This window comes from Triturus cristatus, chromosome 12 (assembly GCF_964204655.1).
Source record: "Triturus cristatus chromosome 12, aTriCri1.1, whole genome shotgun sequence".
Classification (NCBI taxonomy): domain Eukaryota; kingdom Metazoa; phylum Chordata; class Amphibia; order Caudata; family Salamandridae; genus Triturus; species Triturus cristatus.
The window spans coordinates 769785487-769805186 of NC_140595.1; the positions used below are offsets into that span (position 1 = coordinate 769785487).

The window sequence follows — 19700 nt, forward strand, 5'->3', positions numbered from 1 at the left end:
TCCACAATTTCTGCCAGATCCGCATTTGGCTTCAGTGAGCTTAAAAAAAAAAAGGCGGACTGTAATTTTCCAACAGACGTCTGTGAAATTAGCAATTTGTGGGCGGCTTGTGAAGTTCATGTGTGGGTAGTTCTGATTAGTTCTTACACTTGCCCATATTCTGGTTGGTTGAAAAGGTGACCCCCCCCCCCCCCTTATCTGTTGGCCGGAAGTCAAAGTCCTAGACCGCATGTTATGGTCATTGGGGCAGCCCTAACAAAAGTGGTCTTAGGAGTTTAGGCAGGAACACTGCCTTAGTTTTATTTTGCTGCATGCAAAGGGAATATGACCATTTTTACTGGAGCAAATGAAACTGTGCTGGTGAAAGCACACACCCAGAGATGAAAAAAACAGGATTAAGAGACTCACTTGAACAAAAACTTGGGCAGTACTAGGAACTAACGCCCCCTCTGTGCATTTTGTTTGTGTCTTGGCTCCTGTGATGTTTGCTTCTCGGTCAGGGTTTTTCCAGGCGTCTGTATGAATCTCACTCGTTAAGGAACCAGGTTGTGTTCTGTGGTGCCTTGCTGTGAATCTAGGTCCGTGTGTAACATCAGGACATGTTCGTTTGTTCTTCCTGTTTCCCGAGTTATTTTCAGAACAGACAGATTAGTAATTTAACTATGAACAAGAGCTTCTTTATTCAGTGACCTTCACTTGACTGTTCAGCATTACAGATGTTTTCAGTGTCCGCTGTAAGATCCAGTGCATGGGTTTCGATTTGATCACGCGATCACAGGCTGCTTTGGCTGTTTTTAATGTTTATATAATAAATGGAAAATAAAGAAGAATTTTTGAAAGGAAAACGCATCAAGTACATGGACTGATTTAACACAGATCATATTTGCTGAAGTGGTGCACCTTTTGCTGTTTGTTTACATTTGCTCCAGAAACTGGGGAAGCATTGTGCTGGCGGGTGCTATTCAAGAGTGCATACGTGGGATGAACTTAAATTATCACCAATCAATATGATGGGTTAACCAAAAATCCGGTGCTGTCCTAGAGGGATACCGCTAGCTCTTCTTTTTAATGTTTGTGTTCTGTGGTGCCTTGCTGTGAATCTAGGTCCGTGTGTAACATCAGGACATGTTTGTTTCTTCTTCCTGTTTCCCGAGTTATTTTCAGAACAGACAGATTAGTAATTTAACTATGAATAAGAGCTTCTTTATTCAGTGACCTTCACTTGACTGTTCAGCATTCCAGATGTTTTCAGTGTCCGCTGTAAGATCCAGTGCATGGGTTTCGATTTGATCACGCGATCACAACAAGAAGTCGCACCGGAATAAGAGAGCCCTCTTGCCCTGTAGGACACCTATGTGCTTCCATCGCAATGTTTGGCTTCGTTCCTGCCCTTGTGGTACTGTTAATCGTAGATACGTGTCCTGTATTTTCTCTGGCTGTCTCTGTCATCAGTCTGTTAGCTGTGTCTTTAACATGCTTGAAAGAAAGTGCCCCTTTTTTACATGGTCGCCCCCACTTTTTGCCTGATACCTGATGTGATTTCGATTGGTGGTGCGCTGGGTTCCTGCTAACCAGGTCCCCAGTGCCAGAGCTCTTTCCCAGAACTGTACCATTGTCCCAAAATTGGCACCACTTCATCCCCCGTGTATGTCCCTAGTAAATGGTACACCTGGTACCTAGGGCAGGAGCACCGAAGAGGGTCCACCAGGGCCGCAGCACGATTGTACCACCCTAGGAACCCCTCACCAAAATCATGCAAACTAACATTGCAGGCTGTATGTCTTGGTGCAGACAAACCCGAAGAGTCGACATGGCACACCTGTGTGCCATGCCTGCAGACACTGGATGAGATTTAGGTAAGCTACCCCACAGCAGGCCTTACAGCCCCATGGCAGGGTGAACTATATCTCATGTCTGGGCATATCTGACTGAGCAGGTATGACCCTGCAATGTTTATCAATTCTTAGACATTGTGAGTGAACAGGGAAGCCATAACGAGTACATGGGCTGGACACAACTTATTACAAGGTCCCCAGCTCCATGATGGCTTCACTGTACCCCAATTTGTTTGGTACCAAACATCTTGTCTTAATAAACCTGCACTGATGTCAGTGTTGGATTTATTAATAAATGCACACAGAGGGCACCTTGGTGGTGCCCCCTGAAAACTTACCGACTACTAGTGTGGTTGCCGACTGGTCTCAGCCAGCCTGCCATCACTAGACATGTTTCTGGCCTCCTGGGGTGAGAGCCTTCGCTCTCCGAGGCCGGGACCAAAGCCTGCTCTGGGCGGAGGTGTTCACATCTCGTCCAAGCAGTAATAATGCTGGTGTATAACACGACTAAAACACATTAGGAAAGCCGATAGCTCTTGCTTAGGCAAGACCTATTGGATTTGCCAGTGCTGGTTGTACGCTATTTTTCTTGGGTATTCAGATTAAGCACATGCTTGTGCTTTCTGCCCGAAATAAGGATACTGCGTAAAGCCTTAGCTTTGCCAGAATTCACGTACAGTGGTGGCCTTTTCTGTTTCCCAGTCCTGCTGCTGCAAAGTGTTGTATTTGCCCCTTGCAGCATTTTGTTTTGTATTGGCTCGTTACATGCGCCAAACATCAGAGCATGTCTATCGCCGCCTGTGATTGGTGATCTGAGTGTGACTCCTGAACTTGCAGGAATGTCTGAGCATGGCAGCCAATCGAAAGCCCTGTCTGGGCTCGTGCTTCTGTGCTGTATGGCTGCAGCGTCCTCCTGATACCTTGCACGTGGGATCCGAGGCTGGGCATTTGGCATTTGTTTTATATTTCCACATTCCATCAAATGCGGTGAGGTTACTTTTTGTCAACCATCGAAAATGGCCACCATTACTTTCTTGAGCTGTACGTAGGTTTACGCACTGCTCAGGCCTGTGATGGTGGGACTGCATCTGAAGAATTGGTTCCTCATTTTTTGAATTATTAATTTCTGCTTATGCAATCAAACATTGTAACATAATGCAAAGGAAAACAAACTCTCCTGGAACCTTCATATAAAATAGCCCCATTGTATTAGAAATAGAATATTTAAAAATATAATGTAGATATGTTGTTCCTCATTTACTCCCTTAACTTATTTACATGTGTGTGTTCGGTTTACAGCTGCCATCTAACCTTGATCTGCGGCTGTTCTCTGTGCATGCCCTGTGCCCTTTAGCAGCTCTTGTCGGTACCGCCCCTGGTTCTCGCTTCTCAAATGGCAGGGGCTATTGTCTTCTACACTGACTGTGCAGAGATCTTCCTCTCCAGGAAATGCACTTGCTGACGTCTGTGACTGCACCCTCTCTGCCCTACATGCCTCAGATTTCACTGTAAACCCGGCGGCTCCCAGCTGCAGCAAGTCCACACTTGCTCACACATGCCGGTGCGTGTCCTGATCCGAGGGAGGGAGGGAGGAAATATATATAAATATATATAAAATGTATTTTAAAAGCTTCAGGCTATAATTCCCTCCCCATTTTTATGTAATTAATCACTGTCTCTGGAGACTGCATCATCATCCCCTTAGTTTGTGGGATCCCTTTGGGTTCTATGCACCAGCCGGGGGTGTTCCTGGTATTTCCTACATGTTCCCTATAGTATCAGCTACGGGTCTGCTTGCGTTGTCGAGTGCGCGGATGCCCCACACTGGCCCCTTTTGTACCTCCTTTCACGTGGTCCCCCAATACCCGCTTTTCATCCTGCCCCTAGCATCCTAGAAACCACATTCTTTTGGAGTCGGCGCGATCAGGTCAGGTGGCCTGTTCCGTTTCACTTCCACATTACATTTTCTCCTGAAGGAACCTCTTGTAAGGCGGTGTTCTTTTGAGAGTTCTATACATGCTTGGCAACACTTAAAAAAAAATCGCGATAAAGTAATTTTCCAACTTACTTGCATGGAGTTGATTATATTTTACTTTGGGGGGAAAGAGCGGAAATAACAATTTTTAGGTTAGAAAATTGTGATGATAATGGCTGGCTAGTTTAGTTTTCGGGCCAGTGGCCAGCCATGGGAACAAGGGGCTCTTATGTGAGGTTGACGTCCTTTGCATTGCCAGTATGGTACCTTTGTTCTTTGACCTATGTTGGTGAAACTGAAAATGTACTTGCACTAATCTGTCCAGTTGTCCCCAAAAAAGTCTGTATTTCCCATTGTGTGGCACCTATGCACAGATCAAGAGGGGTTATTTTCTGTGATATTTCGCATGCCACTACGCTCTTGCCTCACCAACCCTGATGGGTACCGTGGACTGCATCTTGCTCTTGCCTCACCAACCGTGGTTGGTACCAGGGGCTAACATTGTACTCCTGCCCATCGAGCATGGTAGGAGCACCCAAGTACTGCCACTGCGCTCTTGCCTTGCCAACCCTGATGGGTACTGTGGACTGGACTGCAAGCACGCTCTTGCCTCACCAACCGTGGTTGGTACCAAGAGATAACATTGTGCTCTTGTCCATCCAGCATGGTTGGTACCATGTACCGCCACTGCACTCTTGCCTTACCAACCGCGGTAGGTCCACGGGCCCCAGTCATACTCTTGCCTCACTAATTGTGGGAGACAGATTATCCAGTTAGTATGAACGTCTTCTTTTAGCCTTATCACTGCCACACCGCGTTACACCCACACCAGTGTGTTACCAGCCCACTCTCCTGCGTTACCAAACGAGCCAACATAACAGAGCAGAAAAACATTGTAAGACCAACCAATGTAACATGAACCATATCCCGGCCTCTCCCTGGATCGCTAGTTCCACATAAGGCAATGCAGTTTGACGTGGCTGAATGACTGGTATTGTTCTGAGCAGTGACTCTGTCGTTGGGCCTCCCGCCAGCTGGAGGATTCACAGAGGGAAGTGTAAGCTGAGCGGTGTCCCTGAGAGTGAAGCCGACATCAGCTGCCGGCCCGGGCTCTTTGTGTCTGCGCAGGCCGTGCCGACCTAGAGCGACGCCCGTGCCCTCGCCAGGACGGCGAAACCAGTGCCTGGAGTTCCATTTATAACACTGTTGACTAATGTTCAAATACACGAATTAAGATCTGTAACGACCATAATGCAACTGCAAAAAAGGCTACCAGAGCTCTGCCTGTTTTTAGCTTAATGCAGAAAACGTCAGTAGAACCTTCAAAACTGTGTATGGAATTCAGGATTCCATGGGCAGTGTTTTTTTTTGTTTTTTTACTTGTCTTCCACATTTGGAGACTGATGTCCAACCTTCAATTTTCTTTCCATTTAGTGTCTCCTATGAGCTCTCCCTCAGCTCTCTTTGCCTAGATTGCTACTTCTATAAATCCCACTGGCTGCACTGCCTTTTTTTCCATCACGATTTAAAACCTTAAATCTGGAGGATTCCGCGATTTGCATATGGCCAGGTCTAAACTGGGGTGGCATGATGAGCAAAAGAATGATGGATTTAACCCCGATCTCTTGACTGGGGGTGAATGTTTTGATTTGTTCTGTATTCCGTACATCAATTGTGTGTCTTTTGCATCCTTGCCCTAAGTGCGCGGGGTATGCCCTGACGTGGGTCCTGGGCTCACTGTGCCACTGGATTCAAGCTATCCTGGCTGATGAGGGGTGAAACCCCGAAACTGGTCCTAGGATGCTTGTTTCAGGTCCAGGGAGGGCCTGGTTTGGCAGTTCGGGCTGGACTGTTCCCATGAGGCACAGGGTCAAGACTGATTAGCATATGGACAGGTCTAAACTGGAGTGGCATGGTGAGCAAAAGAATGATGGCTTTAACCGAGATCTCTTGACTGGGGGTGAATGTTTTGAATTGTTCTGCATTCCGTCTACCGATTGTGTGTCTTTTGATCAGTAGTGCACAGCAGCCTAAAAACTAGTCCGCTTCAGTGCCTGGGCTGGCCTAAATATATACACAAGAAAAAGGCTTTGCCTGTGCTTGTGGCAGTGGAAGTCATTTGTTCTAAAATATTAGACAAGTAGACTTCTAAAAGAAAAAAAAAGTGGACAAGTCCTAAAATCTTAGTCATGGAGTTAGCTTATAAGTGGCTCATTGACAAAAGTTAACTGAAGCTGTGTATATAGAAGTGCTTAGGGGGGATTATGACTGGCACAGAAACATTTAACTCGAAAAAGCAGAAGTCTTATTGTATATCACTACAAAGATATTTACTATAGGAGGGGAGGGGAGGGACGTGTCCTGCGAGTTCCTCTTTGGTTAATAAGCACAGCGGTGAGCAGGGCAGAAGGCCTCTGCTTCCATCCCTACTGCCAATTTACCTTTATTTAGCTTCTCGGTTATTCCCTTTTCTCTTTTGGTCTCTTCTGCTTCGGACCTTCTGTATTTCATATTTTAGTAGGCATAGCAGCATGCCAGACTATTATGAGGTTTGGGAGCAAATGGAAATAGAAAATCTAAATATATGTACCAAAGAAAATGATGCCAATACCTCACTTAAAATAAGGTTTCCAAATCTGTTCTTTCCATCATCTAAAGGGGACTTCTAGGATGGCTCTCTGTAACATGATGGCTTCCTGGAGCTTCCCCAGGCCGCAGCAGCGCTCTAAAATGAGTTGTTTTTAGAGTCCATGTTCTATCCCTGGTAATAGTTTTACATTTAGCCTAGTGTGACTGAGGATCAACTTGAACTCGAAACGTGAGACTCACGCACAAAGGGTGAGGCTTGATGTCTCTGCTCTCTCTCTTGCTCCAGCTCCGTCCCCTCCTCCATCAGACTCCCTTCTGACCCTCGCTCCCCGTCCTTCTTCTGACCTCCTGTTTCTCACCCCTCGCCAGGACTTCCTCCCTCCCTTGTTTGTGTTGAAGGCTAGGCACTAACTGGCCGCCGGAAGGAGGATAAACACAGCAGGGTCACTGGGGCTTTTTTGTAATTCTGTAACCGAAACGTACGCAGGCAAATATTATTCTGAGAAACAATGTGGAAACTCTTGTTACTAGTTCCAGCACGACCTCCGAGGTCAGATGTTTCCTTTGCACTGGTGTTGTGTGTGCCTTCGCCCGGTGACTCCATCCACTCCTGACCGGAAGTGCTTCCCGCGGCTTTTAATGTACCGGAAGTGCTCCCAGAGGCCTTCCTTGCCCGGAAGTGGGCCTCCGGGTGCGTTCACTGTCGGGCAATGCTGTCTGTCCGCTATAATTTCAAGCTAAAGCTCGGCTTTACCATTGGACACGCAGATTTTGGGATGTATTCTGGTGAACACGTGTCTCTACGTTTTTTTACGCTGCCTGTGCAGACTAGCATCTATTCTTTACACTGATTATTTGGTTGGAAAACCGATGACGCTGTCATCGTTTGCAGTGAAAAATCCCTTTAGTAGCTCTTACTGTACCTGCTTTTGTTTAATAAAATCTCCTTGTGAACGCCGGTGTGCGGTCTCACTAGTATATAGCGCACTATTCTCTTTCAGAGGACGAGGAAGGTGAAAGTTCAGATGACGCGGGGGTGGTTGCGAATCCAAGCACTTTAATTGTTGTCCTGCAGGATGATGCGGCTATAAATATAACCAGATCCCCGACTGGGGTTGGCTATATCCTCGGTGAGTGCCAAGAATCGTTCTCTTCACCCTGATTGACCCAAAAAAGAGGGAAGCCGTGTCTCCATTCCCCCCTCATTGGTGGTTTGCACCGCTCGCCGGTTTCTTTCTCTGGAGACCTGAAGGCTTCGGGCTGGCAGGGACACGTTACCAAGAGTGGGCTGGCAAGCAAGTGCTCCAGCGGTTCTCTCTAGGTACAAAATGTTCATGTTGGACAGGATGGAAGCAGAGCTGCAGGCCCCCTCCCTGCCCCACAGGCCTGGAGGCGTGTCTGCTCTCAGCTGACTTTCTGTGACTTTGCATAACTGCCATGAAGGCAGATGTTGTCATTTTGGTTTGGGTTCAGGGCATGACTCATACCATTCTCGCGCACTCACCGTGAATGGGGAAATCGTCAAATTCGTCATATTTTACTGAACTGCACAAGGCTGTGAACAAAGCGTGTGGCGTGTTGAGGCTGGCTTGCTAGCGTGACCAGATCTGGGAAACCAGAGCCTGGGACATTCTACAAACAGAGAAGTAGGACTAGAGTTCTGTAATGACAAGGAAACGGAGCCCATTCAGCCCTGGGACATATTCGCCCCCTCTCTGTTCAGTCCACCCTCTGTCAAAGCTGAAACGTGAATAATGTACTGAAATTTAGCGGTGCATATGACCGTATTAGCCCAACAAATCCTGGATGCTTGCTCACCTTGTAGAATGCGGAAAACCCAACAGATGGGACTGTCGTGCTTCAAATTTTGGACCCTAAAGTACCTGAAGCCATGCAGTCTGCCCCGTGGCCAGAAACCAGGGCTTCTACTTAACATTTTTTTTTTTTTTTAGGTCGAGCCTGGGTAGCACATGCGCTGTTCTGCGACGCATGCTGTAATATGGACTGCGGCTTGAAGCATCTCCCATCTTTTCCATTCATTCCTGTCCCTGCCCTTCATAAATGCCTGCTTGTGTTTAGTCATCATGCTTAATTGGTCCTGCCTTTTGGTGTTTCAGACTTCCCAGGAGACTGCCCCTGCTACATGTGATCTCACACTTTTTTTTTTTTTTTTTTTTAATTTACATTCCTTCATGCACTACTCTTTTGGGGGATCTGCCTCAGGTTTGTGTATCAGCATGGTGCCCGCTTACAGGCCCTTCCAGGGCGCGAGCAAAGGGGTGGGCTGTTGGTCCACCGGTGGGAGGGGTCTTCCATCCCCCAAAATATGGCAAACACCGTTGGGTAGGGCCACGGTGTAATTTGGCTCATCAGGTGGCGGCGAGAGGTTGCCTGCCTAGGCATCGCCCATAATATAACCCACCATGTTGGCATATTTGTAATGCTAATAAACCTGCAGCAGTTTTCGCCACAAAGAAGTTGTCTCTACTGTATGGGGGGGATGGCCAGTGTTGCAGATATTGGCACTATGCTGCCACGCTTTATCACGTCGGTAACCGTGTTTCATGCAGAGCATGTAGTCCTTCTCTCTTCCCACATCACCCTTTCTTTATATCTTAAGTCCCTGCCCTTCTCCTCAATTACCCCCCCCCCCCCTTTCATTACGTAATCCCACCCGCCTTTTCCGTGCCCTCCCGGCCCACGCAGTGCAGACATCCACTACTTTTATTAGTTACCGCTTGTTTTAAGTTGTGCAACCCGGAACATGCTCCTGTGCAACTTTCAGCAACTTTATTCTTATTTGTACCCGCGCATTCAAACGGAACAGTTAAGCACTTCGTTCAGACCCATTCCGAGTGTCCCCTACCCAGAGCGATGGGGACATTCCTAGCAGTGGCTCGATGCGCCGCTGCTTCTGCCTGCTAAAGCCAAGGTTCAACTCTCCTGGAGTGGACGCGGCAGCCGTATTCCACAACGCCGGACCGGAGAGCGCGAGTGAGGCAAGTGGGTAGGAGGCTACAGAAAAGCACGGGGAAAGGCTGTTGTGAATGCATGCTTGTTTGCTTTCACATTCCCTGTTACTGTAGATCAGGCATTCGAAAGAACACAAACCATGTTCCATCTGCAGGCCACTCTCTCAATGTGCACTCGTTGCACATGTATGGAAGCAACTTCTCATTTAAAAAAAAAAAATATGATTGTTTTTCTGTGCTCCCACCTTTTAAAAATACTGATAAGAAATGTAACTCTCCTTGCCTGTCTCCTACCTCTTCTTTCCCCCTTGTCTCTAGGCCTTTTCTCTTCCTGTCTCTTTCTCTTTTTCTCCAGCTATCGTCAGGTGGGGTTAGCTAAACAAACGGACCATAACGTCTCAATATACCGATGTACAAGCTACACTTGATACAACCTATGCTAACCCTGTAACAGAACTGCCAATATGTTCTTGTATAAAATTTAATAAAACATGTTGAAATCTAAAAAAAATACATCATCACCTGTTTCATGTACAGCTGCTTCATAAGCAGGTAAATTTCCTTCTTGGACAACATTTATCTTTAGTCCTCGAATTTACTGGCCCCTGATTTTAATAGTTGTAGACAAATGCTTTAAAAGGCCTTTTTAGGTCTGTGATGATTTCAGACTAACACGCGCTCAATAACACTTTATATGGAGACACTGAGAGAGCGCGTGTTGTAGCATGGCGAGCAAAGGATATGACAGGAATGGTACAACAAAATGACCCTTTTGCAGAAAGTCCCCCAGCAGGGAAAAAGAAAAGCACATATAGTAAATTCGTGTAATTGAAGCACGGTGGTGAGCCGTGTCGTTGTGACCGGGCGCTGCATCCCCTGTACAATGTGTGACGCACATAAAAAGTACATTCTGAGAAGTGCATCCTGGTGTAAGTCCAGCAGCTCTGATGAGAACTGGCCCACAGGAGTGATGGTTATGGCCTAGAGTAATATCTCCTTTTACCATCGGCGCCTAGAGGCAGATCTGTTTGTATAGCGCCATCAGACTGAATAAAGATGAATGAACAACTGTGCTCATCTACAAACATTTTATGATTTACGATCTTAAAACAATTAAATCCTTAAATCATGTTTCTAACTTATAAGTAATTTATGCATTAACATGTAGACTTCTTGTATTATTAGGAACAGTATTTCAATGTAAAGATGGTAGCTCTGTTGTCTGATTGTCAGCTATCACACTGAAGGGCTCTATATCGGATTCAGCTAGAACAAACACGGCAACATGCACATATACAGCGAGCCCAATATATGGCTCCCGCTGAGCAGATTTTACAAATTCGTGTAGTGTAAATCCAGTCACATGTTTGTTTCCTACTGGTACCATCAACTGTCTTCTTATTGATGGGTTATTTTTTGTTTTAAAGGATTAAAATGACCCATTATTTCAGTTGTTATATTTGAAACTTTGCACACAACGGATGTAGTATACCATAAAAAACACCCGGATCACATACACTGCAGAAAGTGATACAGCCATGGAATGCCGCAAGTGCTCCACGTTTCCAGTTTTGAGTTTAAGGCATAGCAATATCCCCTTATATGTATGCATATCTGTAAATATGTAAATAGACATGTATGTTCTCATGTATACATTGCACAAGCGTATATTGGCTATTTTTCCAAACAACTCCCCCAAAAAAAAATCAGGTAAAAGACATTGTCATTTACAACGCCAATAACTTTGCCTGCTCTAAAAGTAGGTCCATTTTTAGGTCTGGAGCAGCCAGGGTTTTTGACATTGGTCAGAGAGGGATTTTTGATCAGGCCACTTCTGTCATTGGCTTGTTTGTGTTTGCTCCTGTAGTCATTCTGTGAAGAAAGTGTCATTCCAATTTTCTCAGCCCAGTTGAGCATTCCTCACATCCACCATAGCTTGCAGCCAATCATCAACCATCCATTCATCCTTCTGTTCAATTTCACAGCCTTGAATCAATCCATGTACCCGACCTGTGTCTGCATGTGGGGTGGGGGAAGAATGGGTGCACGTGCTCACCCTTTGGTACACGTGCTCACCCTTTGGTACACGTGCTCACCCTTTGGTACACGTGCTCACCCTTTGGTACACGTGCTCACCCTTTGGTACACGTGCTCACCCTTTGGTACACGTGCTCACCCTTTGGTACACGTGCTCACCCTTTGGTACACGTGCTCACCCTTTGGTACACGTGCTCACCCTTTGGTACACGTGCTCACCCTTTGGTACACGTGCTCACCCTTTGGTACACGTGCTCACCCTTTGGTACACGTGCTCACCCTTTGGTACACGTGCTCACCCTTCGGTACACGTGCTCACCCATGTGTGCTTATGGGGCGCTTCTATGCTATTTTAGCTGGTGGCTTTTGGTGCTCGGCACTTAATTTTCCGAAGACCGGTGCTTGTGACAGTCAGCCACAGAATGGCTCTGTCAGGATAATTTAAAAGTGGCCACAACAACAGTTAATTATTATTCAATATGCATTAAAAATTACTATTACATGTCCCCCTAGCCATTCTTATAGCTTTGGGATCCTGAAATAGTCTGAATTGTCACACTTGTAGGAGTGTAATGCCTAATAGCCGTGTTGTTACTGTCAATGGCAGCATAGCAGGGGCAATGTGTGGTGCAAGTTCCAAAGGTCTCCTGACGAGAGCTCCGATATTGTTGTTGTTGTTTTACAAATTAAGCTTTCCCTCTGTGTCTTTTCTTGTAGTGCATCCTAATAACATGGAGCCAATGCAATAAAGAGCATGTACATCTAAAGCATGCCAGACCTATTTGCCTTGCCAATGCTTATTTTATAGGCTTTAAATTAGATGGCATGCTGTAGAACAGTGGTTCTAAACCTGCAGTCCCAGGACCCCTGGGGGTCGGCAAAGCCCACTAGGGGTCTGAAACAGTTTTACAAAATTAATAATGAAGTATAAACAAATAAAGAAGCAACATTGAAAAATTGAAAACTTTTTCTATAATTTATTACGAATCAAACAATACATTTCAGTATTTGAGCATTTGTTTGGTATATACGTGTTTAGGTATTTGTGTATTGATTTGTTGTTAAAATCATTGAAACTGCTTAGGACAGGCATCCCCTGCTTCCAACAATGACTCAGTGGGGGTCCCTGGATCCCAGTAATGATTCATTGGCAGTCCAGAGAAGTCAAAAAGAATCACAGCTGTAGAACCCTCCGAAGACGAGTGCTTTCAAACATCACTCACATGACTTTTGCAATGTCACCTGTCCAGCACAAGTTAAAAAGGTGTGACTGAGGGCAAGGTGAATTGGATGCAGTTTGTATTCTAACACTCCTCAGTTAAACACTAGGGGGCCTATTAGGATGTCGGGCAGACTTGCGTCTGCATGGCACCGTCTCGGAAACGGGACCGGCCAACCTCTGATCGGCGATCCCGACCACCTCATTATGATGTGACTGCACCCCAACATTTCCCTATGGGAGCATGTGTTACGGCCGTAAACCGGCTGTAGTACATGCTCCTATAGGGAAATGTGAGGTAGTGTTAATTCCTGCACCCCGTGAGGTGCCTCCCAGGGGCTGCAGGGATTAACAGAGGGGCACCATAGGTGCCCCCTTGGCCACCAACCGGAGGCTGCACAGGAAAGGGGGCCTCGCTAGGGCCCCCCACACACGCTGTCCAACCTGAGGTCGGAGGCCTTACGACCGACATCGTAATAGGCCCCTAACTCTTCCTGGGTTGGACAATCCTTCCCCCCCCAGCCAGACTTCTTCTCGTCTGAAAACTATGCCGTGCTACTCCAAAATGTCTCAACATTTTTGTTGCTCAGAAGGTCTTCTAGAAGCTATATGATAAATGGATACTGATTTGATATTGAAAATGTTTATATTCTTCTGGCTTGCTGCCCAGTTCAAGAGTAACATTTAGCTCTAAGACGATCGTAATGCTAATCTTGGAGAATTTTGATTACTTCTTGTAAAGGGGAATTGATGTATTTTGTGTAGTGTCCAGGGTAGAGTTAAACTGTTATAGTCCTGAGTTGAATCTCGGGGAAAAGTTCCAGGACTCAGGATAAGGATCTCGCTGTCCCAGTAGGCAGAGGCAAAGGGAGTAGAGTTATAAATGTTTCAGAGTCAGTGGAATTGGGCGCCCCTGTTCCTGAGTAGGGGGATAAGTTAACTAAAAGGAGTTGGGTAGCAGGAACATTGAATGGTGCAAGTAAAATTACCAAGTATCCAGTGCTGCAGAGGTAACCCCCCTGAGTAGGGCAGACCTAGGACAAGCTGATTCGACGTTGAGCTCTCAATGCATCTTAAGCCCTTGATCTTATGTTTTCTGGAAACACGGGCCTGCTCAGATTTTGTGTAGGAGAGTTATTTTGTTTTTTCCTGTAGAGCGAAACCGTCTGCCAAAGGTCACGCTAGAGATGGTGATGCCGCCTTGCTCAAAAGCAGTATCAATTGGAGGCAAAAAATATTTGTTCAAACCTATGTCTTTGTTTCAAGTTGGCTATCTTCAAAGAGATAGTAGGGCTGTATCTTTCATGTTAGTTAATTTGTGTATTCCCCCGGCAAGTCGCAGGAATACCCAGTCCGTTTCATGTTTGCATTTGTAAGTTACATCAGTCAAACAGAGGATGGTCCTCTGGTATTTATCGTTGAAGACTTCAATGTCAAGGTAACAAAGGACCTAAACCAGCTAAAAGGACCAATCAGGAAATAAACCCAGTCAGGAAGTAATGTATTTCCTTTACAATTCCAGGACAGGGTGAAATTTATCACCTCGAGTGTAAGAGAGCTAGATTAAAAGTGATGTAACCAAGAAAGGGAGTGGACCGAAAGTGGATAAGTCTGAGGGAGGCAGCTACTTTAAATAACTCAAAGTGCTGGACTATAATCGCTCAATATTGTGACTCTAGAGTTACTGCTCAAGTGATTCTGATATCGGACGACGATTGGACCCAATATTTTTCTAAGTTATACAGATATATCTCATGCAGCAGTGACCCGCCTGTCGTAAGAGATGATACAGATTACTTCGCTTTATGTGGTCCACCTTCTGGTAAGGAGATCGTGGGATTCATTAAAGGTGCAAGAACTTCTGGTGCCATCGGACCCAATGAACTAACAATCATCAAGCCGTAGGTCTTCCTATGGGCCACATTCTTACGTTTGCTATTTTATCATTGTTACTTTTCGCTCGACAGCCTGCCTTCCTAGAAGGGAAGCATTGTCGTCACCCTGTTAAAAAAAATGTTTTTCTTTTAAATGGCTTGCAATCTTCCCCTGGCAGTTATAGGCAAATTGCCTTTCTGGATGCGACAAGCAAATTATTTGCCAAAAGCATTCTACTCCATCCCTGGCTTTCGATAGAACTATGGTATCCCTGATTAGCATCGCAGCTTTACAAACAGTCAAAGAAAAGTACCCCCTGCTGAGGGCATGCCGGTGTACTCTGCATTCATTGATTTCTCCACAGCGTTCAATAGGGTAGTCCGAGGGAGAAAATTGCTTCTGCTAGGAATCCCCGATCATCTTTTGAGGCTCAATATAGCTCTTCACTCCTCCACGAGGACTCGGGTTTTGATGGGTGGGAATCTAGGCTTATCGAAGAGAGTGGTGACGCATGACCGTCTGAAGCAGGGGTGCCTGTTGGTGCAGCTGCGTTTTTTCGCTCTATATTTACGATCTGCCCATAAGAGTAGGAAAGGCAAGGGGTGCCCCCCCCAATAAAAATCTTTCCTATTGTTGTATGCTCTTTTAAATGCCGATGATGTAGTCCTCCCGATGGGACTCCTAAGGCGGTTCAGCGTCTTGGAAGGCTCTTCAGTAGACTGATGGTGACTTTAATTCACCTGTCCAACCAGCAGCCTTGCACAGTCTGTACCACCTACTTTGTGGCGACATGAGTGAGTCTGCCATGACCGGATGGAGTTAGTGGCTGACGGGAGGATTTCTGCAGCTCACCGTGACAATTATCTCTGACCTCACAGTTTATACCGTCCCGGCTGGATCAGTATGTTTTCACTCAGCTCTGCGACATTATCTACTTGACGCTGTACTGTTTAACACAGTTTGGTGAGCCTTTTCTATCCTTAGCAGTTACTTATCCTCCTCATTTTGTGGGTGGTATATTTTCATTTATATTACCTAAATTAATTATTAAGGCCCAGATTTATATAGAAGTAATGCAACAAAGGGCATTGGCGGGGGAGGATTTATACAAACCTTCCTAGTGAGGTGGCCTTTGTGTCGGAAGGTGGCTGTGAGTGTCACGTGGTACGAGAGCGGGCTGCACTGTGATGGTTCATGCTGGGGCTTCTCAGCACAGTCTGATCAGAGGGAGGATGAGGTGGTTCTGCTTAAGTCCACCCATGGGAGATCTAGCCTCTTTTTATGGTTTTATGGGGGGGTGGAAGGGGGGAGCGTTATGGAAGATGAAGCTCCTCTGTAGGCAGTGTGGCCTCCCCCATCCTGTTTGGTACATTCCAGTCCAACGGTGCTTTGGTGCAGTTTTAAGATATTGTTTCTTGATGCTCAAATGGGTGTAATTTGCGATATTCATATGTTTCCCTCGTCTTCATTGCTTAATTTTGCTCGCAAGAGTCACTCATAGTCATTGAAATGTCTCTCGTAATTACAGTGAAATTGTGAAACTGTCACACATAGAGATCTGAAACCTTGGCAGCCATGCCTGCTTCCTCTGCGTGTGATCACAGGAATATGGAAGGGGATATTGAAGGAAGCAAGACTTAGTGAATTTTCTTTTAAACATATTCAAGCTTTAAATCGGGTGGTTTTTATGTGCCCAAATTTGAAATTTGCTCGTTGTCACTTTTTGAAACCGATTTTCTTTAAGTATAAAATATATTCGACAGTTGAGGCTCGTCATTGTCTATTCGCCCCCAACTGAAATGGTTTGTGCAAATTGCTTTGACTTTTAAAAATATTTTTGTAACAGTTTTAAGTTTTTGCATGTATGCGCATTTTTGCTCTTCAGTACTTGGTTACTGAGTACTATTGCTTTGTAATTCTAATCAGACCGTTATACATTTCATTTGCACTTTACTTGTTGTGATTGTTTTTGATTCTCTTTTGTGTGCAATTAGCACTTTTGCACTTTATTATTGAGTTGCAGAGAATTGTAAATGAATCATGCATTTATACGTCCCATTTGCACTTTACATGTGAGTTTTTAGATTTCTGTAATGTTATAATAATGAATGCGTAAATGCTTTAAAGTATTTACTTGTATATTTCTTATGTAGTCCTCAGTCGAGTATATTAGCACCTTTCAACTTTATTATTGAGTTGCAATGAATTGTGAATTCTAATTATGCAGCTATATGTCCCATTTTCATTTCTTATGTTGTGGTTTTTTAGATTGTTTATTGTTGTCGCCACAGTGACTGTGCCTGTGCAAATATTTATAATGGGTGTGTTTTTTTTATTTCTTATCTGGACCTTAGTTGAGTTCCAAAACATAAATAAATATTGATTGGTTGAGGTTATTCTCCATGGGCGAGGAATGCACATTTAAAACTTGTGACTCTGAGACACCGTCCATGTTTGAGAAGGAAACATTTCATATCTGTAGCAATGGTGTCCTCCAATTCACAAGCTTCGACCATTTCTCAGCGGATGTATGACGTTACAACGCACACTTTTACAACGCATGCACTTACAACGCATTTTTTACAACGCATAATCCATTACAACGCATGACATTACAACGCATGACACTACAACGCATTTTTAAAAAATACCTTTACAACGCATTTCCATTACAACGCATACTACCTTTACAACGCATACCATTACAACGCATAATATTAAATTACATTTAAGGTAAGTATTAGATAGTATAGGGGTAAAAGTTACTTTTCTAACTCCAGGGGGTGCAACAGTAGGGTAAGTGTTGGATAGTATAGGGGTAAAAATTACTATTCTAACTCCAGGGGGTGCAACAGTGGGGTAATTGTTGGATAGTATAGGGGTAAAAATTACTATTCTAACTCCAGGGGGTGCAACAGTAGGGTAAGTGTTGGATAGTATAGGGGTAAAAATTACTATTCTAACTCCAGGGGGTGCAACAGTAGGGTAAGTGTTGGATAGTATAGGGGTAAAAATTACTATTCTAACTCCAGGGGGTGCAACAGTAGGGTAAGTGTTGGATAGTATAGGGGTAAAAATTACTATTCTAACTCCAGGGGGTGCAACAGTAGGGTAAGTTTTGGATAGTATAGGGGTAAAAATTACTATTCTAACTCCAGGGGGTGCAACAGTAGGGTAAGTGTTGGATAGAATAGGGGTAAAAATTACTATTCTAACTCCAGGGGGTGCAACAGTAGGGTAAGTGTTGGATAGTATAGGGGTAAAAATTACTATTCTAACTCCAGGGGGTGCAACAGTAGGGTAAGTGTTGGATAGTATAGGGGTAAAAATTACTATTCTAACTCCAGGGGGTGCAACAGTAGGGTAAGTGTTGGATAGTATAGGGGTAAAAATTACTATTCTAACTCCAGGGGGTGCATCAGTATGGTAAGTGTTGGATAGTATAGGGGTAAAAATTACTATTCTAACTCCAGGGGGTGCATCAGTAGGGTAAGTGTTGGATAGTATAGGGGTAAAAATTACTATTCTAACTCCAGGGGGTGCAACAGTAGGGTAAGTGTTGGATAGTGTAGTGTAATATTATGCGTTGTAATGGTATGCGTTGTAATGGTAGTATGCATTGTAATGGAATGCGTTGTAAAGGTAGTTTTTAAAAATGCGTTGTAGTGTCATGCGTTGTAATGTTATGCGTTGTAATGGATTATGCGTTGTAAAAAATGCGTTGTAAAGGTAGTGCGTTGTAAAAGTTGCGTTGTAAAGGTTGTTCCCCTTTCTCAGCTGAACAGAGATTACTCCAACACGTAACTGAAAAGCTTTGTCTAAAGTTAGGCCGAGCAGTGGTCCCAGTATCAGTGTCTTGGTCCCAGTATCAGTGTCTTGGTCCCAGTATCAGTGTCTTGGTCCCAGTATCAGTGTCTTGGTCCCAGTATTGATGTCTTGGTCCCAGTATCAGTGTATTGGTCCCAGTATCAGTGTCTTGGTCCCAGTATCAGTGTCTTGGTCCCAGTATCGATGTCTTGGTCCCAGTATCGATGTCTTGGTCCCAGTATCAGTGTCTTGGTCCCAGTATCAGTGTCTTGGTCCCAGTATCAGTGTCTTGGTCCCAGTATCAGTGTCTTGGTCCCAGTATCAGTGTCTTGGTCCCAGTATCCGTGTCTTGGTCCCAGTATTGATGTCTTGGTCCCAGTATTGATGTCTTGGTCCCAGTATTGATGTCTTGGTCCCAGTATCAGTGTATTGGTCCCAGTATCGGTGTCTCGGTCCCAGTATCGGTGTCTCGGTCCCAGTATCGGTGTCTCGGTCCCAGTATCGGTGTCTCGGTCCCAGTATCGGTGTCTCGGTCCCAGTATCGGTGTCTCGGTCCCAGTATCGGTGTCTCGGTCCCAGTATCGGTGTCTCGGTCCCAGTATCGGTGTCTCGGTCCCAGTATCGGTGTCTCGGTCCCAGTATCGATGTCTCGGTCCCAGTATCGATGTCTCGGTCCCAGTATCGATGTCTCGGTCCCAGTATCGATGTCTTGGTCCCAGTATCGATGTCTTGGTCCCAGTATCGATGTCTTGGTCCCAGTATCGATGTCTTGGTCCCAGTATCGCTGTCTTGGTCCCAGTATCGATGTCTTGGTCCCAGTATCGATGTCTTGGTCCCAGTATCGATGTCTTGCCAGAAGTCAACTTTGCTACTCTATTGACCATCTTTGAATTCTACAATGCTCTTTAGTTGCATTACAAGTGTGGGAATACATGTGCTCAGACTGGGAAGGTTTCCCCTACCTCTTGCATTCAGAAAGTCTCTTCTGTTTCTCTGTCTGGTCCCCACACTCCTGGTGGTCTCTTCTGACATTTGCTTATTTCACAGGGGCGTGAGATTCGTCATTGACCTGCACTCTATGCTGGTCTGGTACAGCAGTGACTTCAACCGTGTGCGGCGCCTGAGCACCTCTGCAGATCCCAGTGTCTCCTTCCACACGGTCTACAAGTACTACTTCAAGGAAGCCTTGGAGTGGCTGGAATGCTCCCCGGTGAGTGACGCTTTAATGACCGTATTCTTTAACACTTTATTTTCTGTGAAGTAGCCCTTGAACGCAGAGAAACCTAGCAGTTACTATTCAAGTGGTGCCGCTTATGTTGCGTTTTATCGCCAGCTAGTTGCACAACACAGCGTTTGTGTCCAAAAGCTGCTACGCCATGTTGGGCTAACAG

The 19700-nt window shown here is 45.2% G+C and overlaps 1 protein-coding gene across 1 annotated transcript in view; it reads left to right on the top strand.

The window, feature by feature from the left end:
• The window catches only part of LOC146782786 (protein mono-ADP-ribosyltransferase TIPARP-like), a 78792-nt gene that overhangs the window by 45703 nt on the left and 13389 nt on the right, over window positions 1–19700 (top strand). Inside the window, exon 3 of the mRNA XM_085639516.1 lies at window positions 19357–19519. Within this exon, the coding sequence (XP_085495642.1) occupies window positions 19357–19519 (163 nt within the window). The remainder of the gene's footprint in view (window positions 1–19356; window positions 19520–19700) is intronic.